General features: G+C 43.0%; 1 protein-coding gene and 1 long non-coding RNA gene across 3 annotated transcripts in view; one reads left to right on the top strand and one right to left on the bottom strand.

Moving 5' to 3' along the window:
* LOC142055492 (uncharacterized) overlaps positions 1 to 9605 on the bottom strand; it is a 36960-nt gene extending 27355 nt beyond the window's left edge. For both annotated transcript variants that reach the window (XR_012659956.1, XR_012659957.1), the window contains exon 1: positions 9500 to 9605. This is a non-coding gene — a long non-coding RNA (uncharacterized LOC142055492). The remainder of the gene's footprint in view (positions 1 to 9499) is intronic.
* A 1510-nt stretch (positions 9606 to 11115) lies between these two features.
* On the top strand, positions 11116 to 15211 carry SLITRK1 (SLIT and NTRK like family member 1). Its single transcript, XM_075089503.1, has one exon. The coding sequence runs from the start codon at positions 11664 to 11666 to the stop codon at positions 13740 to 13742; it is 2079 nt and encodes a 692-aa protein (XP_074945604.1). The 5' UTR covers positions 11116 to 11663; the 3' UTR covers positions 13743 to 15211.
* The last annotated feature ends 6045 nt before the right edge of the window (positions 15212 to 21256 follow it).

The raw sequence follows: 21256 nt of genomic DNA, 5'->3' as shown, positions 1-21256 counted from the left end.
TAAGGGTCTTTGTAATAAAGTGTCACAAATAGTGCTTTCCCAACACAATCTGTTCTACTTGTTTTGTTTGTATTTTAGTATGAGCTGAATGGCTAATTTCTCTTCACTGACTGTGAGGATGCCTAGATGGGTATCTCAGACTAGTTGCTAAAAGCTAAAGCTATCACCAGACTGCTGAAATGTTCCATCACATATTTGCTTCAGTTTCACTTTTAAAAGCTGGGTTTAAAGGCAGCAAAATATTTAAGATACTTAAATATTTAATTAAAACCAAAACATTTTGTAATCTCTTCCTACTTTCCACTCAGAAAAAAAAAAGAGAAAGCAGAAACCCTATTAATTAAGAAAATACAAGAAAATGGGTTAATCCCAAAATCAATGGTTTTTTTATATTCCAGCAGTGACCTAAAGAAAAGAAAAAAAAATCAATTGTTCAGATAAATGTAGCTCTACCCTTTAATCTCTTTAGATTTCGAGAAATCCACCAAAAAGGGAGCTGTTACTCTGAGTCCTTAGACTAAAAGCCTTGTATTTTCAGCTGATCTGTTTCACTTTGGTTTGGTTTTGCTTTACCTTTAGTTGACCTTCCATGGTTAGAGTGAAAGTACACAAGTTATTGAGTCCATCCTCAATAACTTGAACTTTCATGATGAGTGTTACAGGGAGGAAAAATGAAGAAGGGTGTCAGAGAGAAGTGAAGCGGGTCCTTCAGCACCGACCCTCCATGCCCTTCTACAGATATTTCCCACTTGTGGCCCTGGAGGTTTTAGCAATCTGTTACATGCCCATAGAGGAGGCAGAGCTTCTATATTTTAGTGATGCTACTCACAACGAGATGCAATAAAAAGAAAAAATTGCAGCGTTCCTACTGCTGGAAGGGTATATTTGGACTATGGTATGTCTGTGCTGCCTTCACAGGTGGGTTAGGCAACTTAATTTCTCTTGGCCCAAGAATGGAAGGAATATATTCTTCTACTACTAGTTCATCAGATGTCTGGTAGCATGAGCTGCTCTGCATGCATGCAGCGTAGTGGGTTTATGATGCCTGTCCATTTGTCTGTGGTTCTGCAGTGCAAACGCTGCGCCCTGCGCACAAAAGAAATTATCTGTTTGGCAGACAAGCACATGAATCCCAGACCACGTGTCCTACAGGACCATATAATGCAGAACTGGTCTACAGCGTATGATTTTTTTTTTTCTAGTTATAAATGTTGAAGCTCTAGAATGTAAATAAGCATTCATGTCAAAGAAGGTAAAACAGTAAAAGTGAAAGTTATTTGAATCATGTGGTAAACTATTCTGATTTTCCTCAATCTCTCCAACTGAAAACATGCCAGAGAAGCCCTTGTATGTGGCAGTAAGCAAGAAACTTCCATCCAAAGGAGAGAGGGAGTACAAGCCTGCTTGATAAACAATGGCCCAATTCTTATGCCGAGTACTGAAGTAAACTATTTTCAAGTAACTCCTGCAGAAGTTATGACACATTTATGAATTTTAAATATCTGTGTAGCTTATGGAGTAAATATTTATGTTGCTTAAATAGAAGTCTTGCTGACAAAGCAGAAGCCTATTGCACCCGTAAAGTCAAAACAGACTGAGGAGGGCATATTTGGTATTTGCTTGCCTGGAATCTAAACATAAGCACACTAAAATGAGTAAACAACAACACTGTAGCTGTTTGTGAGATTGTACATTTTGTGATGCTACTAATGGCATAATCAGCAACAATGTCTGAGCTCTTGGACTCAGCTAAACATACATATAAAAGTAATACGTAGCTGCAAGCGGCAAAAGGAGAGTTGTGCGATGTAATTACACAAACAGGGTACGATGAAAATCATGTACAAAGCATAAACTGCAAGGTATGAACAGTGGATGTAGAACAGGCAGAAAACATGCCTGGAAAAATGAACGAATCCTGTTCCTGGAAAAAAACATAATCTATGTTAGGAGCAGGTGAGAGTCACCCTTTCTTTTGGGGAGGTTGTAAGGATCATAAAAATACCATGGAAGCATGAGAAAAAAGAGGAAGGATGACTCTTGACTTTGGCCCCAGCTTACCTCATCAAAGAGATCCTCAAACCTGACTGCAGCCATCACTGCTGACTACAGGGCATCAGCTCTGTGGTGTTGAATAACACAGCTAATGTAGGAAATGGTTATTAGGGACTATTTGAATAAGCAGCAATTATAACTAATAATGTGTAAGAACTTACCACTGGAAAATGGGTGTTGTTAATGAATGCCAGTCTAGTAAAGCACTACTTTGATGCTGGCCTGATTCCTGCCTTTTAAATACTCCCATCACAGTCATGTCTAGTTCCCTGATACACATGTATTTCTACAGCTGTACACACACACACACAGCATACTCAGATGTAAGAGTATCATGTGAAATTGCATTTTAGATTCTGTATATTTTACATAATAATTTCAAGATAAAAAGGTCCAGATTCATCCAAGCTAGGGTTTTGTGGGGGAAGAATCCTGGACTTCAGCATGTATCCATCCCCTCTAGGTGTAGGGATCCTGCCTTAGTCACCTCAGTATCAATGATGATTTGATCCTCTTATCAACTCAGGAAGGATAGAATTGTTTGTGGACTGCAAAATGAACTGGATCAATAAAATGATCTTTGTTAAATAAAAAGCCTCAGGAAGTCAAAATTAGTGGCTGGAGGCTAGTGAAGGCAGTAAGGGACTACTCAGATCAGCTTTGCCAATGGAGAAAAAAAATAACATCCTGACTCACCACTGCAATACTCTAGCTTTACATCAGAATAATACATTTGAAATCATTTGGGATGCCATGACGTAAAATCGAGTAGTACAATGATTAATCGGGTCACCAACCTCTTCTCCCTTATGTCTCTGAAAAGTTATTTAATTAAAACTAAAATGCCATGTGGGATTCATCCCAGGGTATGGTTTCTAGGCACTGCATAAATAGGAAGAAGGTATTATTTTATTGTTAATAATGTTTCATCTATTCAGTCTTCCCACAGTTTGCTGACATCCAGCAATTCTCCTTTTAACGTTCAGACACCACTGGATGCTCTCCTCATGGATAGTTTCAGAAAGATTTTCAGAAATTTTCTATCAGAAAATTCCAATTCAAGCTAATCAAAACAAAGGAAAAGTAATCTTGTCAAAATACAATTTCAAAAAAAATTAAATGGAAGACAATGAAAGATATCAAATCCTGATTTCCTGGTATTCCGTTCTGATTTTCTATTTCAAAATGTGCTTAGTTTTATATTAAAAAACAAAAAAAAACAAACCACCCAAAACAAAACAGAACAAAACATTTCACATTTTAATCAACTCAAATTGTTTGTTTCGGGTTTCTGTTTTGAACTACACTGAAAATTATTTATTAGGTTTGCATCTTTACCTGGCTGGTTGTTTTTGGTTTGGTTTGGTTTTGTAGCAGAAAAAAAGGAACTCATACACTTCCTAAAAACAAAACCACTTCTTCACAGTTCTCACGCTTAAACAAGGTGCTAGTTGCTTTTTTTTTTCCTGAAGTGTTTCTTAAGTAAGAGGTACTTTGTGTTTCAAATAGTTCATTTTTTGTCTCTGAAATCTGTGTGTTTTTTGAAGTCTGAAGTCTGAATCAGGAAAAGACTGAGGAGAGAAAACATTATTTTTCCCCAGTTAAAATAATTCAATTACGATGAATTAAGATGTGAATTAATAAGAAAACCAAGGCTTGGTATCACTGTCACACCACATAACTACATTAGGCCTCCAGAAAGAAAATGACTGGCATATGAAACCTTTGATGCATAAAATCAAGTCTGAGAGATGAAGAGAAGGAGGCAGGAAGCCTTTAGCTTTACTTTTGGAACAGGCTTATTCCTATAAATCAGTAGTTCTGTATCTGTAAAATACTGGGGTAGAAGGCAAGGCTGGGCCTTCTGAGACTTGGGTCTATTTCTAGCGCTATCAACGCTTGACATGTGACCTTCCCAAGGTCAGTGCTTCTGTTTTCCAATCTGTTGAGCAAATAAAATTATACTGTATTCCATTGTAAAAACCTCTGACATGGATTGATAGAAAGAGGAAGAACTGGGTATTGCTCTTACATAATATTTGACTTTTCACATTGTACTTCTAAGTAATCATGATAATTACCTCAGTCACCATGTTTGTTCATCGCAGATTTCAAAGCACCTTTGGTCTGTATAATTCCTTCCACTTCCTCAGACTGGGAAACTGAGACACAGGAAAGAGAAACGAGTTGCCCAGAGTCATGTTAGCAAACTATTGGTAGAGGCAAGTCTTTCCCTCAGTGGTGTTGTTCTACACTCTGAGAAGCATTTCCCTCTCCATTATTAAACAATGGAAATACATTATAGTTAGAGAGGAGACATAAACTCTTATCTACTTTTGTCCATTTAAACGATCCTTATGTTGCTGTGAGACTGTGCCATGAAAATGGATAAGAAAAGAATTAATTATTAAAACATTATAGATCTATTATTCAAGCTGACGTGATTCAGTGGGATTACTTGTGTAAGCAATAGATTGGAAGTTTGGACACAATCTTTTTTATTTTTTTATTTTTTTCATTTGACAAAGATACTTTCAATGCCTTGTGTAGAGCTAAATGACACTGTGATTTGTGTTGCATGAATTAACTCATGCTCTTCCTGTCTCAATGTATGAGTTTTCATAGGAGGATGAATGTAATTTTTAACTAACTTTAAATGGTATGAATGCACTTTACTAAGCTACCTCAGTCAGTTGAATATGTTGCAGAGCAACCAGCTATTTCAACCTTTTGCTTGTTTGCAGTCTCTAATGTTTCAGGAAAGAATGAAATAAGAAAGCAATCAAACTACAAAAAGGTCACATTAGTAAAAGTGCAGTATTATATTGTGTATTGATCACACTACATGGGAGTCAAGTCTTGCAGGATGTTGAGAATTGCTGTAACAAGTACTTAAAACAATAACACTGGAATGTGTTCCAAAATAAAAAAAATGCTGAGGGTAAAATATGGTGCAAATGTTATCACTTGTTATTAAGGGCTATAACATTATACTAGTACTTTCCCTGCTATAGCTGACCAAAAGAACAAGTATTTCTCACAGCTCCAGTTAATTTCACTGTAATATTTTTTCCCCAGCCTAAATGTATGGTTTTTATCACAAAGAAAAAAAAAAAAAAAAATCTGTGTACTTCAGTGCTGCAGTGCTGAACACTGCAATGCCAAACTCAGGAAGCAGAAGCCTGGACTGAAATCCCAGTCCCCAGGTCAGGCAACCAACCATCTCACGTACTGCACTGGGAAAGGCAGATAATCAGGCCTTCACATCAGGATTGAAAGTATCTAAAATGCAGCTCAGAGGACATTTCAGTGAAATGCTGCAGTGGAATCTCAGTTCACGTTCTGGGGTCAGGGCTGCAGCAAAACCATCTCCACCTATCTGGGCTCCACAACTTGAAATTCTCTCCTGAAAACAGATCACCCACTTCTGTTGTATCAAACTTTTAAAATGTGTGTATGTGTATGTGACTTTTGGGATGAGAGGAATAAAAGGAGGTGGGCGACCCAGCTCCCTCTCTCTCCCTCCTAACAGCATAGTGGGCAGAATATACTTCCCCAGTGGAGACACAGGGTCAATTCACTATTAAGTTGGAAGGGGCTTAAGTCTGTCCCTTGCCCTCCCTTGCATATCCTTTTCATTTGAAAACATGCCACTCCAGAAGAATATGCTGGAGACTATAGGCTGCAGGGGAAAAGAAAAATGAAAGGAACAGAGGGAGGAAGATAAGGTATAAATGCCTGTGTGAGTCCAGTCCTTCACCAAAGAGCTATTCTGCATACTCCCACCAGTAAGGACAGTAGTTCTGGGGCTCAGTCCTGTTCTAAGAACTGCTTGGGTATTTTAACGTAAGCAATCACAGTGAAAATTGGGTCAGAAACTCAGATCAATAAATATAGTTGAAATAAGAAATTTTGGTCAGGACCTTGGCCTGGCCTACTTGCTAAATAAACCTCTTGCTTCTGCATCATCAGAATTTCAATGTGAAATGACTACATGGCTTTTATGGCAGACTACACCCAGGCTGTTTGCAAAATCTGTCCACCTTTGTGACTGCTATTCACTTTTCTGACGCCTAACGCTTGAAGCTTTTAAGACTAACCCTGTCACCTGGTCAAGCCAATGTTTCCAACACAAAATTATCACAAGGTCTGATGAATATGTATACTGGAGAAAGAATGTCTATGGGTTTTACTACCGGCTCCACAGTCTAAGCAACTGATGTGTGAAGTCTATTAGGTTAAGCTCAGTCTCATACAAAAGCATAATGCAAGCAAGTCTTCCCAGGGCTCTGCACACCCTGGTGGGTGCTGTAAGCAATAGGCTGTAAACTCATGCTTCCCCACTGCCTTTCTTTGGTTCAAGAGATCTTAAAATTATTTTTCTTGTAAAGTAGAACAGCTGTAGCAAGAGGGCTGGTAGCCTGGTGGTTGAGGGTATGAGCCAAGAAAGAGGAACATGTGGGCTGGATCTTACACTGCAAAAGATAGAGAATTTTTTATTTTCTCATCCTGAGCCAGTCTCCTACCCACTAGAAGTAGGCAAACTACTTCTTTAACTTTCTTTTCTTTCTTTTTTTTTTTTTTTAAAAATCATCATCATCTGCCACTGCATCATTTTGCAGAGCTCCATCTGGTGAACATATCACAGGGAACACACTCACACATCACTGCCCTCAGGAAAATGAAGAAGAAAAATAGAAAAATATCTAGTTTCAGAAACCTTGTTGGGCCTAAATGTAATTTAGGTAGAAATCAAGTAGTTCTGTGAAGACTGGCCTGTGAAACACACTGAGATTGAAAATTCTGGGAGAAGAACCTTGTATTAGTTTAACCCCTCCTACCATTACTTGAAAACAGATAATCTGAACTGGTTTAAAGTAATCATGTACATCAGCGAGCATAGTTTCTGCAGGAGTTGCGTCAACATATAGAGGCACCTTGTTAACTTTCATTCCCAGAATAGCCAAAGCCTGAATAAAGACATAATTTCAAATTAAATAATGATCCTATGATTCTTCTACTTGCTGAGTCCATCATCATTTGTGGCACGCACACACATTGATTTATATACATATATATACACACACACGCACATACATCATCATGTATACAGTGTAGGATATCTTTATTGTGGTTATAGCTCCCACAGAAATAAGGAAGACGATTTTACAGCACATAGCACAGGTAATTCAGGAAGGATATCTACAGTAATAAATTTTTGTTCTGTAGAAACTTTGCAGATGCTCTGAGTTCTGCTTTGCCAGATCTACAATGTTAGACAAAGTAACTAGTTTTTGAACATCTTCCAATGCAGCACAAATACACCCTTCACCGGTGTTACTTACATAGTCATAGAAACACGGAGGTGGGAGATTACTAATTGGGAACATGTAAAAGTATCCCAGTACCTTTTCCTATTTCAAGGCATTTTCCCTGACAGGAGTAAAACCATTCCTATTCAAAAGGCAACAGTGATGCCCAAGCCAATTTTCTTGTGTTTGGTTAAATATGGGACTTTACACCTGGAAGAAAGGTATAAGTAGGGAGCTCATTGTCTTAGGCTTCTGGACATTGCAGAGGCAAAGAGGAGGTAAAAGACATCAGATAAGGAAAGGAGTCAAGGAAAATAGACTTGGGTGCTCTTTCCCCTATCTGATCTACTGGATAGTTTGGAGGTGATAATGTGACCTCTGGTGATTCAATCTGTGTCTGGACTGTAAACTGGGATGCATATGCCGAATTTTAAAGACCCAGAATGACTGGCACTTGAGTGCTGCATTTACTTCACCACAGTCGCTAAACAAGAGAGTAAAAAAATTCAGAGAGATCTTGATCAACCTGATCCAGGAGTAGGTATTTCCTTAAAACCCTTAGAGGTCAGCCTCTTCTCCTAAGATACATGTTTCCAAAAGTAATTCAAGAATATAAAGACATCTAGAAATGTAGTATTATGGCAGTGAGTAATGATAGATTAATTTCCTGGCCCTGACACACCTTTCCTGTGTAACTTGATTTACAGAACCAAAACTCCAGATATCATACCTAAAAGGGTAGATGCCTCTTTTCTTCCCCTCTGACTTGTCTTCTAGATGCTAACCTTTTAATGGCAGATGCTCTTTCAATATATATGACATATATATGAGACACAAATCTCTCAATATCGTTCCAAGGTGTACAGCTGAGAACACAATGGGTTCCTTATCTAAATACTCTTTTGGAAGTGACATAACACCCATAAACCTTATTACATCTTCTGGAAGATTTTTTACCTTTCTCCCCACCCCCTCCCCCCACCCCACACTTTGAAATTCTAGGGGCCCAGGTGGCTTCCACTAGTTCCCACCTCTCAGGAGATCCCTTGGGAGAAGCAGGTAATTTGTCCTTCATGCTTTCACAGCAGGTCATTGTCTCCTTCCTCGTATCTGATTCTATTTATTTATTTAATATCTTGTTAATGTTCAGGTCCTCTGGTTGCATTTTGATTGTTTTTACGGTGCCTGAGCAATTTTAATAACGTGTAGGTAAAGACGCTCAGAAGCTTTATTCTAAGGCGGGAGGATCACAAGCTCTTTAGTACTCCTGCCCCACATCCCGGTGAGCGTTCCCCAGCTCCCAGATTTTCAACCTTTCCTCCCCCGAGCCTTAACTCGCGGTGATCTTGCCACTGCTGCTGACACCCGGTGAGGGGGTCCCCTACGCCGACCCCCACCCTGACCCTTGCCCCTTCCCCTGACTCTCCCGCCTCCCTCCGCGGAGTTTCCTGGGGGCTACCCTGCCTCCGACTCCCCTTGCACTTCGGGGCTGCAGTTTTGATCCACGGAAGGTTTCCAGCCAGCCTAAGGCACATCCACACACACACACACCGACTTCACCGAGAGACAAAGTCAAAGAAACCGTCAGGAGAAATGAATAAATGCGCCTCAACGTGGCGCCAAGTTTCCTTCCCTCTTTTTCTTTTTTTTTTTTGCCCTAATGAAACCACTAATATATTTCTTGTGGTGCTTTCTGTCTCAGTGGCATTTTATCTCTTCTGGCCCGTTTGTAATTTATTGGACAGGCTTTTCCAGGGCCAGGGTTCCTCTCTTTTTGTCTGTTTCGTTTCCTCCTCCTGTCCCGTTTCCTCCCCCTGTCCCGTTTCCTCCCCCCGCTCCCCGCTCCCTTCCTAGTCCCTGCCCACCGTAAAGAACCGAAAGGCCAAATCTTCATCCTGGGGACCCCAAATGGCCACGGTAACTGTTGTAACTTGTCTGTCGTCTAATTACATTAATTTGATAAGATCATCGTCGGCAGGATGTCTAATTTACTTGCAAGCGGCAGCCAGGGAAAAGCTTTGACCAAATTAGCATGCCGCCGGGACTAGGGGGTGCGGGCTCCATATGGCTCCCTGGCTTTCCCTATAAATAACCCTCCTCCAGCCCACCCCCGCCGTTACATCCCCCCCTACCAGTATGCCGCAAAGTTCACCAGCGGCTCCGGACGGGAGAGGTGCAGCCCCGGGCTGCAGGAGGCACCCGGCGGCCGGGCTGCCTCTCCTGCCCCCTCCTCTTCCTTCTTCCTCCTCCCTCCTCCTCCTCCTCCTCCCTTCTCCTCCCTCCTCCTCCTCCTCCTCCTCAGCGCGATTTGACAAGGCTGGGGGAAACGCGGGTTTCCACTTGCACCACCAGAGGTGCAACTGGCTCTTCGCTCGTAGGCATCTGAAAACCGTCCAAATGATGCAGAAACTTTTGTATGCTTGGCTCCTTTCTTTAAGGCCAGGCACCGATTTTTCCGCTGTGTAATCTCTTTTGTCAGAAGGGTGGGAGCTGGAAAGGGAGGCGGAGGGGGGGGGGTGGAAGGGGGGAGGAGGGAGGGGGGAAGGGGTCGAGGGAAGCGGGCGTTTTATTTCCACAGAAAGGCTATTAGGAGAATCCCTAGAGAAATATCTACGCGTGTACATACCCGCACCTCTAGATTTTTATATATAGATGAGAATGTCAAGATGCACGACTGCCAGTTTCAGCCCTCTCCTCCCCTCCTTAAGGGAGAGACTATATTCTGTGTGGGAACAGGTAGCGCGAATTGCTAACAGTGCAGCAATCCCCTCCTCCCTACTCCCCCCCCCCCCTTTCTCTGTGATCATCTAAATTATAATATATATATATATATAAGGCAAAAATCCGCGGTTCAACGTTGCATAGAGAAAGCCAGCAAGAGACCAAATCCAGCATGAAACGCTACAGACTGCAGGGGAGGAAGAAATGCGTGTAAAGCAACGATAAAAATGGCGTGCAGAATAATTACCTCAAATTGCCATTCGCTTGACACCCTGACACTAATTCTGTTCGAGCCGTTGGGAAATACAGTAAGGCAAACGCACCTTCCTAGCCTGCTTGTGCAGGTGTGAGTGTGTGTGTGAACGGGGGCAACGGGGAGCTAGTCGGGAGGAGGGGAACGCTAAACTTTCCCTTCCGAAAGGGAAGAAAGAAATTAAATAATCCGTTTAGGAGAAAGCATCTAAATAGATCGACAGCTTTTAATGCCAACGTTTTTAACGCTTGCCCTGTACGCGGATTGATTTTTTTTTTTTTTTTGGTCTCCAGCATTCCCTCAGCAGATGGATTTTTGCCACTGCAGCTCAGCAGAGGGTGTCAGATCTTTCAGAGTGCACCAGGTTGAAACGAGCAGAGCCTCTTAGCAACTCTCCCTCTGCGTGCATGTGAGTGTGTGCGAGCGTGCGACTCGGCAGCAGCGGAAGAAAAAGGAAAGAAGAGGGAGCGAGCGAGGAGGGGAGGCAGCGCGGCCGGCAGGGCGCGGCGCGGGGAGGCGCGGGGAGGCGCGGAGGGGCGGGCGGGGGCCCCGGGGCGGCCCGGTCCCCGCGGCAGGCTGCGGCCGGCGGCGGGCATGGGCACCGGTGCGGGGCGGGGGCGGCGGGGGCGGCGCGGCGGCGGCGGGCGGGCGGCCCGCGCCTAGGCTGGGGCGCGCTTTCAGCACCGGGGCGCCGGACAGCGCCCGGCGGGGCGGGGGGCGCTGGGCGGCAAGGTCAGTCCGGCGCGGAGCGGCGCGGCGCGGCGCGGAGCGCGGCGCAGGGCGGCACAGGGCGGCACAGCCTCCGCGGGCACCGCCGCGCTCCCCGCCTCCGCCTCCCCAACATGCAGCGGCGGCCGGTGGCCAGCGGCAGCACCGTTCCCGTGCCGGTGAGCCAGCCCGGCCGGCAGACCTCCGCTTAGCCGCCCGGGAGGCGCCAGGGAGGGGGGATCGAGGAGAGGGGATTTTTTTTTTATTGGGGTTTTTTTTTCCCCCCTTCTACTTTTTTTTTTTTTTTTTTTTTTTGCCTGCCTTGCAGTACGTGCCTGGATAGTTTGTGGATATAATTATTGACTGGAATCTGGGCTGTTGCAGTTGTACGTGGGGGGGGGGAAGAGAGGGAGCGAGGAGAAAAGAAAGAATCCCCCCCCTCCGCCGACCCTCCCTGCTCCCCCTCATCACATTATATTTTTTTTTTTTCTCCCCCTTTGGTGGTGGCGGTTCGGACATTTCATGTATTGAATGAACTGGAATTGCTTTCCGTGTGAGGAGGATGGTTGCTGTTACTTTGTGATGAGATCGGGAATGAATTGCTCGGTTTAAAAATGCTGCTTTGGATTCTGTTGCTGGAGACGTCTCTTTGTTTTGCTGCTGGAAACGTTACAGGGGACGTTTGCAAAGAGAAGATCTGTGCCTGCAACGAGATAGAAGGGGATTTGCACGTAGACTGTGAGAAAAAGGGATTTACCAGCCTGCAACATTTCACCGCCCCAACTTCCCAGTTTTACCATTTATTCCTGCATGGCAATTCCCTGACTCGACTTTTCCCTAATGAGTTCGCTAACTTTTACAATGCAGTCAGTTTGCACATGGAAAACAACGGTTTGCATGAAATTGTTCCTGGGGCTTTCCTCGGGCTGCAGCTGGTGAAACGCTTGCACATAAACAACAACAAGATCAAATCGTTCAGGAAGCAGACTTTCCTGGGGCTGGACGATCTGGAATACCTCCAGGCAGATTTTAATCTATTGCGGGATATTGACCCGGGAGCATTTAGGGACTTAAACAAGCTAGAGGTGCTGATTTTAAATGACAACCTCATCAGCACCTTGCCCCCCAACGTGTTTCAGTACGTGCCGATCACCCACCTCGACCTCCGGGGAAACCGTCTTAAAACCTTGCCTTACGAGGAGGTCCTGGAGCAGATCCCGGGTATTGCTGAAATCCTGCTAGAGGATAACCCCTGGGACTGCACTTGCGATCTGCTGTCGTTGAAGGAATGGCTGGAAAACATACCCAAAAACGCTTTGATCGGCAGAGTGATTTGTGAGGCTCCCACTAGGTTGCAGGGCAAAGATTTAAATGAGACCACAGAGCAAGAGCTCTGCAAAAAGAACAGAGTGGATTCTAGCCTAGCTGCTCCCCCTGCCGAAGAAGAAACCTGCGATCCTGGTCCCATTCCAACCCCCTTTAAAATACATGGCAAAGAAGACCCTGCCACACCAGGATCTGGTCCAAACGGAGGTACAAAGATTCCCGTCAACTGGCAAATCAAGACCAGACCCACTGCTGCTGTGGCGACAGTTAGCGCCAGAAGCAAGCTAACGGCTACCGTGTCCTGCCCACAGATCTGCAGCTGCGATCAGATCCCTGGCTCAGGTTTAAAGGTTAATTGCAACGACAGGAACGTGAGCAGCTTGGTGGATTTGAAGCCCAAGCCGTCCAACGTGCAGGAGCTGTTCCTGAGAGACAACAAAATACACACCATCAGGAAATCCCACTTTCTGGATTACCGGAAACTTAATTTACTCGATCTGGGCAACAACAACATTGCCACCGTAGAGAACAACACCTTCAAGAACCTCTTTGATCTCCGATGGCTCTACATGGATAGCAACTACTTGGACACCCTATCCAGGGAGAAATTCGCTGGGCTGCAAAACCTGGAGTATCTGAACGTGGAGTTTAATGGGATCCAGCTGATCATGCCTGGCACCTTCAATGCGATGCCCAAACTGAGGGTCCTCATCCTCAACAACAACCTACTGAGGTCTCTCCCAGTAGATGTGTTCGCCGGGGTCTCGCTTTCCAAGCTGAGCATACACAACAATTATTTCATGTACCTCCCAGTGGCCGGGGTGCTGGACCAGCTCACCTCCATCACCCAGATTGACCTGCATGGCAACCCGTGGGACTGTACTTGCCCTATCGTGCCTTTCAAACAGTGGGCAGAGATGCTGCGCCCCAAGGTGATTATGAGCGACCTGAGGTGTGAGTCCCCTGAAGATTTCTTCAAGGAGGATTTCGAGTCTCTCTCCAATGATGTGATTTGCCCTCAGTTAAAAATCTCGCCCACATTAACTTCCACTAACAAAAACAGCACCGGGTTGACAGAGACAGGTACTCATTCCAACTCCTACTTGGAGACCAGCCGGGTGTCTATTTCGGTGCTGGTGCCAGGGCTCCTGCTGGTTTTTGTGACCTCTGCCTTCACGGTGGTTGGCATGCTGGTGTTCATCCTGAGGAACAGAAAGCGGTCCAAGAGGAGGGACGCCAACTCCTCTGCATCCGAAATCAACTCCTTGCAGACGGTTTGCGACTCGTCCTACTGGCACAACGGGCCCTACAGCACCGACGGGGCCCACAGGGTTTACGACTGCGGCTCCCACTCCCTGTCGGACTGAGGCGGCGGGGGCAGCCGCCCGCCAGGACCGGCCCTTGGCGCTCCGGCCGGTGGGGCGGCAAACACGAGCCGGCCGGGGGCGGCTCTGCACCCCGGCTACCTTTTGTGAGAAACAAAACACACGCAGGCACGCACGCACGGCCCTCCTCACGATCCCCAGAGCAAGCACCGAGGCCCCCGGTGCGCGGTGGGGGGTGCCCGGGGCCGGGGGGCAGCATCCCCCGCCCGTGGGGTGCCGGGGCTGTGACCCCCGGACCAGCGAGGACCCGCTTCCTTCGGCCCCGGTAGGGCGAAACACGGCTCCCGGTTTTGCTGGGCTTTTGTTCTGTTGTGTCGGGGTTTGTTTTGCTTTTTTTTTTTTTTTTTTGGTTCCCTCTTCCCTTGTGGACCGACCCCTCTCCTAGAGGCCGGGAAGGGGAGGGGGGCGGAGGAAAGGCTGGTGCCGGCCTCCTCCTGACAGCAAAGCAGGAGTGGAAAGTTGCACGAAGGCATGAATGTAATGTAAATAAATGACTCCGACTCCGAAACAAACAGACAAATGGACATTAAAAAAAAAAAAAAAAGTGCTGCATGGCTCGCATGGATACAACGCACCCCAGGGACGCTCCAGCCCCCAACTGGAAGCAGCGTCTAGTTCACACCATCATCCCTCTTACCTGATAAGTCCCTTCGTATCAAACCTTCTATATACGAAATACAGTATAATAATAAAAAGTGCCATTTCGCCATTATTGTGTGATCAATAGGCAGTAGAGATCGTACTTTTACCGTGGAAAAAATTGTAAAGGTTTTATTTAAGACATAGTTGCATGAATATTCTCATTGGATACTTTTTTTTCCTTTTCCTTTTTTTTTTTTTTCCTTGAGGTGGGAACTACATTGCTGGGAGATATTTGCTTTGCTGTTGGTGGGCTGTGTTTCATTTTTCGGGGGGAGGGAAGGCTTTGTTTTCTCTCTCTTCTTTTTCAGTATTCAGTATTGCCTTTCCATCTGAATGTAAAAATTAGTACCCTTGATTTCTATTATGGTAACAGTGTAAACATTCAAAAAAAAAAAAAAAAAAAAAGAAGTCCAAGGCAGTTAAGCATGACCAATTAATGTCACTCTAGTGCTTAGGCTGCAAAGTTTAATGGTAGAAAATTCTGTGCTGTTGTAAATCTTACTACAACTTGAGGAAACCAGAACTGAGGATGCAAGTGAAACTTACTAATTCTATTCGAGGATTTTATAATGGCATATTTTTTCAGTATTAAAGTGAAAATGTTTTCAACTCTGGGTCCTTACCATTTTTCCAGCACCAGTTCTTCCAAGCGGGTTATTTGGGTTTAGGGGACAGAGCCTCCTTTCAGTGCCCTCTGTGTGTGTTTCTCCTGCTCTCCCTCTTTCCCTCCTTCCCTCCCTTCCTCCTCCCTTCCACTCTCTCATTCATTCACATGCACAGGCACAAACACCCTTCCCTCACCCCTTCCCCAATGTAAATAACACACAGAAGTTTGCTGCCTCCTCCCCTCTCCCTCGCCTCCTTTTCTTCTTCTTTTTTTTTTTTTTTAATAATGCGGTAGCGAATCCCTTTATTAATCCTGTGAATCTCTCGCTGCTGCCGCCACTGCCGCCGCCTCTGCTGCACACACTGCAGATATATTAGGGATGTTAGTGGGAATTTGATTTAATTGACTCTGCCTAGCTCGGTCTCATTAAGCCGGAGCCGGATTTCACCGGTCAGCACTTCAGGCCCGTAGGCAGCCTGCCGGACCGCCGGCGAGGCGGGGCTGCTGCGGGCGGCTGGGCTCCAGCAGCTGCTGCAACTGGGAAAACTAATTAGCGAAGGGACTTTCCCATCCCTGCTCTGGGTAGCTGCAACCTTTGATATTAAATGCTGGGGGAGAAAAAAAAAAAAAAAAAAAAAAAGGAAAAACCACAAACCCACGGCGCAGTGCTGCAGTTGGACTCCAGGCAGGCAGCTCGCATTTGATCCCGTTCCTGTAAGGGGAAAGTGCCCCTAAACTCAGTCAATCCTGTAAAGGTGAAAGCCCCTGCAGATCACTTGTAACTCACAGCTCAAGTCCCAGTGGAAGTATGGAGAATTTCAGTCACGTTGCTTCTGGCTTTCTCCAGGCAGAGAATCCTTTTAAAGAGTAAAACACCGTAAGGGACTTGCTGAACTTCAAATACTGATTCGGTTTGCTTTATAGAAAATGCCAACCTTTGGGATATGTGAGGAGAAAACATACATACACACATATATACATACATACATATCGCAATAGACACGCTCTTGAACACGAGGCAGAAGCCTGATCCCGGGTGTTCATGAGGTATTAAACGTAGGGAATAAAACATTCCTGCAGAATCCTTTATCACTGTGGAAAGGTCTGCAGTCTTCTAGAAAATACCCTGAAGTTTGGTTGTTTAGCTCTGAAAACGGGGTGTCCTCCTTTACTATATAAACCGTACCTATTTCGAGGGCCCTTCATTCTTTATTCCCCCTTGCTTCTTTGTTAGAGTGATTGTTCTGCCAGGACTTTCTGTGTAAGGCAAAGTGATGGCAGCAGAGGCACTAGTTTGCCATTGTGCATTGTGTAATCCAGCAGATTGAGAAGAAAAAGAAAATGCATTCACATGTGAGCCAGTATTTCTGTCCTCAGGAGGCCATCAACTTTAGCTTAAGCATAGACTAAAAAACCAGTTAAGAATAAGCCAGTGCACCCTTAGATGACCACCTAAGTCTCGCTGCCTTCTCCATGATATTGTGGTCATAAAATTGAAGAACTGAGAGCATTAAGGATACATCCCATGCTAAAAAATCATAGTTACATTACAAGTACTGTAACAAAAGTTAAGATAAAATGTACAGTAAATTAAAGGTGACAAATTACTGACTGAGATCAGACATGCATGCATTCCAGAGAATATAATGCTACACGTATGTAATTTTGATCTGTCATTATTAAGAAGTAGCAAAAACTTGTAACTCTGCCCGTTTACTTTTCTTAAAGTGCTAGTTCATTGGCACACTAAAAAATAATTAGTTCAGTTGGAATGTTGAAGATATGCATTTATCACCCTGTTTCTAGGATGGGGTTGAGGGGAAATAACGACCTTTTCTCTAAGTAATTTTCTGATTTTAACATTCACATGATTCTTCCTTCCATCTTGCAGACACTCACCCTTAAGACACATAGATCATCTAACTCTCTAAGCTGATATAATAATTACCAGGGCTTGAATTAGGATGTTTATCTTACTTGCATGTTTAGTACTTCCAAGGTTAATTTTATCTAAACAAAACACCCAACCAAAGAGAAAAATAAGAGAAAGAAAAAGGATGATTGAGGATGTATTGAAGGAGAGTGAAGTGCAAAGATGTTAAACATGTTTAGCTGGCAGCATTTACAACAATAACAAAAAATTGTTTTATTCATTTTGATAAAGCCTAACTGTTGTGATAATTCTAACATTGGAAGGCTGTATAATACCCATATTGTGTTAAAACATGTGCATTTTTTTCTGCTACCTTAAGAAAAATCTCATAACTTCAGGCATAACATATATCACATCAAGTTACTTCTTATCGCTTCTTGATCATCACAGTAAAGAGGTTTCTGTTGTTTCAGAAAGGACAGACATGAAAGGAACAGATCTCTTGTTTAGTTAGTTTAAAAAAAAAGTTTTATTTTTTTCTGCAAACACTCCAACTAAGAATAGCCTAGAATTTAAACTGTTGCCATAGAAATATATGCCTATATGCACGGTAGCCTCTTGCATGCCATTGCGGAAGACTGAATGGAAGTCTAGGAGCAACCTGACAAAATTTTAAATTACTAACCATAGGTAATATGTATCATTTTGAGCAGAAGTGTATTGTTGGAACTGCACAGGAATGCATTATTATATTGCTTTACTAAGTTTATTGGTTGTGCCAGGTTATTTTACAATTTTAGTGCAGTTGCATTGAAAATACTCTGTTTCAGATCTGCTTGCAAACGAGGTGATGTAAACTTTTTTTTCTTTTTTTTTTTAGCAAGAGTGGGGTGGGTGTCAGATTTTATCTGATGGAGGAGAAAAGGCTTTGTATACTAGTCTCACTAGTCTTTACTCGGGTAGAACAGCCATTAACCACAAAAGGTGAACATTTCACACTTTCTTAAACTGGTGGCAAAACTCATTAAGGTGCAAGTTAGGGCAGCAAGAAGCTGCAAAATCCTCCTTCTCAACAGAATAATCTCTAGCTTCCATTACTCATGAGAAGTTTTGTAGGTCTCCCAAACGTGAAAGTCTCCCAAAACTAAGTAGCTCTTCGTAAAGGGGCAATATATTACTTGGTGTATTTTTGTCAGTGGCTTGTTCAGATGCAAAACAAAGCAGGATTTTTTTCGAGGTCAGTGTAGTTGTTTATACTATTTGAACCGGTCAGGGAGGGTTTGCCTACATTTTATTTTCATGTGATCAAAAGTGAGAATACTTAGATGATTATGGACTTCAGCAGGTAGATCCTTTTGTACTTAGAAAAGTTTCCATAGGTATATACGTGAAGTAGGACAATTTATGTGGCTGAATCTTATTTCCTGTGTTTGTGCAGTTCAAATTTGTGAATTCTTTGTGATTTATGGTACAGAAATTTCCAGGCATGGGCTGGACTTCTGCGTTGGCTGCTGCATAAGTACCATTTTTTGGTATTTGAGAACAAGCCAGGAAGTGAAGAATTCATGGTTTCTGTTGGTGGCCTACAGTTGCCCTAAGATCACCCAGATATTTGTACAATCTCTTTAAAATGTCAAATGTATAATCTGTTTAAACTGTATTAAGAGTTTAGACATTGCCAATCAAAATCACATGAATCTTTTTTATTGTCCTGAGTTTTTCCCAGACAGAGGAATATTAGCACTGGAAAAAATGTGGACTAAAAAATGTTGCAAGTATTGTATTATATTACATTACATTCATTATGATTATATTTAGCAACAATACCTTAATGGGTTAACTTGTAACGGAAGATGATATTCAACAAAATTGTCTAAGAGTTTCTGGAACTTTTATGATAATATCTTATAGGTGGAGAAATATAAATAAGATCCATCAGTATACTTCTCCAAGATTAATTACCAGGTCAACTGACATATTGTCGTGCTTCATGGGTTAACTTACCAGCTGAAGTTTCTGAATCAATTTCTGTGCATACTTCTTAAATATATTCTTCAGCTATGTGAGAGGAACAGTCAGCAGAAATTCCCCTGAAGGAAACAACAGTCTCCTGCACCAAGCACTTGAAGGCTAAGACTGAAAATTCATAGTGGAGGAGAGGACAGGAACAGCCCATTGCAGAACATGCTGAGTTGACTCTAAGTGAATGACTGCTTGAAGTGCCATTGTTTCAGTGGTATCTGTGGCACAAAGGGCTCTAGCTTTGGACCCATAGAAATACTGTTGCTGTCAGAACTCCTTCTCCAGTCTTCTCCTTTTCCATTAGGTAGCAAGACTGATCCTCTTCAGATAGTTTCCAGCTAAGTCAGTGGAACAAATTCTCTTAGCTATTAATGGCTTTTACTGATGTCATGATTATTCAGACAGACTCTTTAAGCTTCGGTCTCAAAGTATGTCTAAGCATGGACTGTCATGCTTGGTTAGTGTTACTTTACCATTCCTGAATCTACCGCAACTCTTTTGCAAGTGGGAAGATTAGCAAGCAAGGTGCATTAAAATGTGACTTGAGGAAAACAACAGATTGGGAAAGATAATGGATCTTCTTCCTTTGAATGAGAGTTCAAATAGTAAAGATAGGCTGGGAAGCCACAATGAAAACATTGGAGACCAGTGGAAAATGTAACGCAGAACAGCTGTGAAGCAATTAAGAAGCAGTATAGTCTGATGGAAAAAATTAGGGAATGCGACTCATTTTCTGGATTACTATGTAACCTAGAGTGGTATTTGTCTCTCCTAGCTTGATGGGCTTGAATGAGCTGCCCTAGCACAAGCCAGTAGTACCCTAAGGGGTGTCCCGGAGTACCTGAGATGTGTACTTGAGGGTGGTAGATACGACATAAGGCCTCGAGCACACTCATATGTTTCTGGAGTGGCAGCTGAAGCCTAGGTGGGATACATTAGGGTATCTCAAATGGGAGTAGGCACTCGTGTGGGAACAACTGAACTGAACTCTGGATCTACACGAGGAGGCTGGTAGCTTGGTTCTGTTGGCCCACGTAAGTGATTTAAATTACCTTGTATCATCTAAGCTGTCTGCATGGTGCTGACAGAAAAGACTCAAGGCTCGTAGGGCATATGGTCAGCTGGTGTCCAGGCAAGGTACTTTAAAATACCACAAATGGCACTGCATATCTGTGACTGGGCAGAGGAGTTGAATCCTAAGAGTAGCTCAGTTATGTATACCTGCACTGCAGATAATTAAATGAATATGAGAGCTAAGCCAAACCCTTGAAATTATACAAAATAAATTATATCAGAGATGGTTAGCTGAGACATGACAATTAATTTTTAAAGGATGACTGTTAATTTTTAGAGGGTATCAATTAGGTCAGATGTATCCCACACACTTTTTCCACCTGTTTTCCTAACTTGGATTTTATTTTTGTCTTTTCAGATTGCTCTTTGATTCAAAGCTCTTTGAGTTAGGGATTTCATCCTAATGGTTGCTTTTGTATGGAACTCCTATTCAGCCGATGCCTTTAGAAATTGCTATAGTACATAATAACTATAATAGAAACATCATAAAGTAATAGAAGGCTCAGGAAACAAAAATGTAACAACAACAAAAAAATCCTGACAGTTATTGCTGTTACAGTAATAGTAAATAACTGGTTCTTGGGTCAAGCTTGAAATATAAATGAGGAATACAATACTCCAGGGTTGTAGTCATTATTGAAGTCATTAAGATGATCACAATGAGAGATAAATGCTAGAAATAGATGAGAAAATACAGTGGAAAGTGTTTCAGAAAAAATCTGGTTTATGAAAAGAAAGTGCCAAACTGTAAGTGGTTTTTCACAGGAGGGTTGAAAAGGGAAAAATATAATTTAATTATGGACACACAATAACAACCTATTCACATGAGATATCTTAAAGGGAAGACAGATGGTAGCAAAGATTTAAGTGCAAGATGTAGAATATGTGACTAGACCCCAGAGACTATTAGTCATATTGTAAGTGGATGTATCAAGTTGCCCAGGATAAATATGTCACAACAAAATTGGTGGTACTGTGTACTGGGCACTCCGCAAGCGATATGGAACTTTAGAGAGAAGTATCAGAACTTAGATTGGGTACAAACGGAGAGAACAAAAGCATGAAAACAGTATAAGGTTTTTTTTCACTCTTATAGCTCAGGAAGAAAATGTTTCAAAATTAGTTACTATTGTCTATAAAGGTTATTTAATCAGGTGTCTTTATTGTGGAATTTTCTCTATTTTAGTTAACTTGTTGAGAAAATATTGATAAACAGGATCTACTCAAAATATAAGCATAATACTAATTCTCTGGTATGTGGTAAGGATCATGGTAGTT

Source organism: Phalacrocorax aristotelis, chromosome 1, assembly GCF_949628215.1.
Source record: "Phalacrocorax aristotelis chromosome 1, bGulAri2.1, whole genome shotgun sequence".
In the NCBI taxonomy this organism is placed as follows: Eukaryota; Metazoa; Chordata; class Aves; order Suliformes; family Phalacrocoracidae; genus Phalacrocorax; species Phalacrocorax aristotelis.
This window is presented reverse-complemented; position numbering and strand designations above follow the sequence as displayed.

Coding starts and splice junctions, on each gene's coding strand:
- SLITRK1 (XM_075089503.1), top strand. CDS start 11,664: ATGCTGCTTTGGATTCTGTTGCTGGAGACGTCTCTTTGTTTTGCTGCT.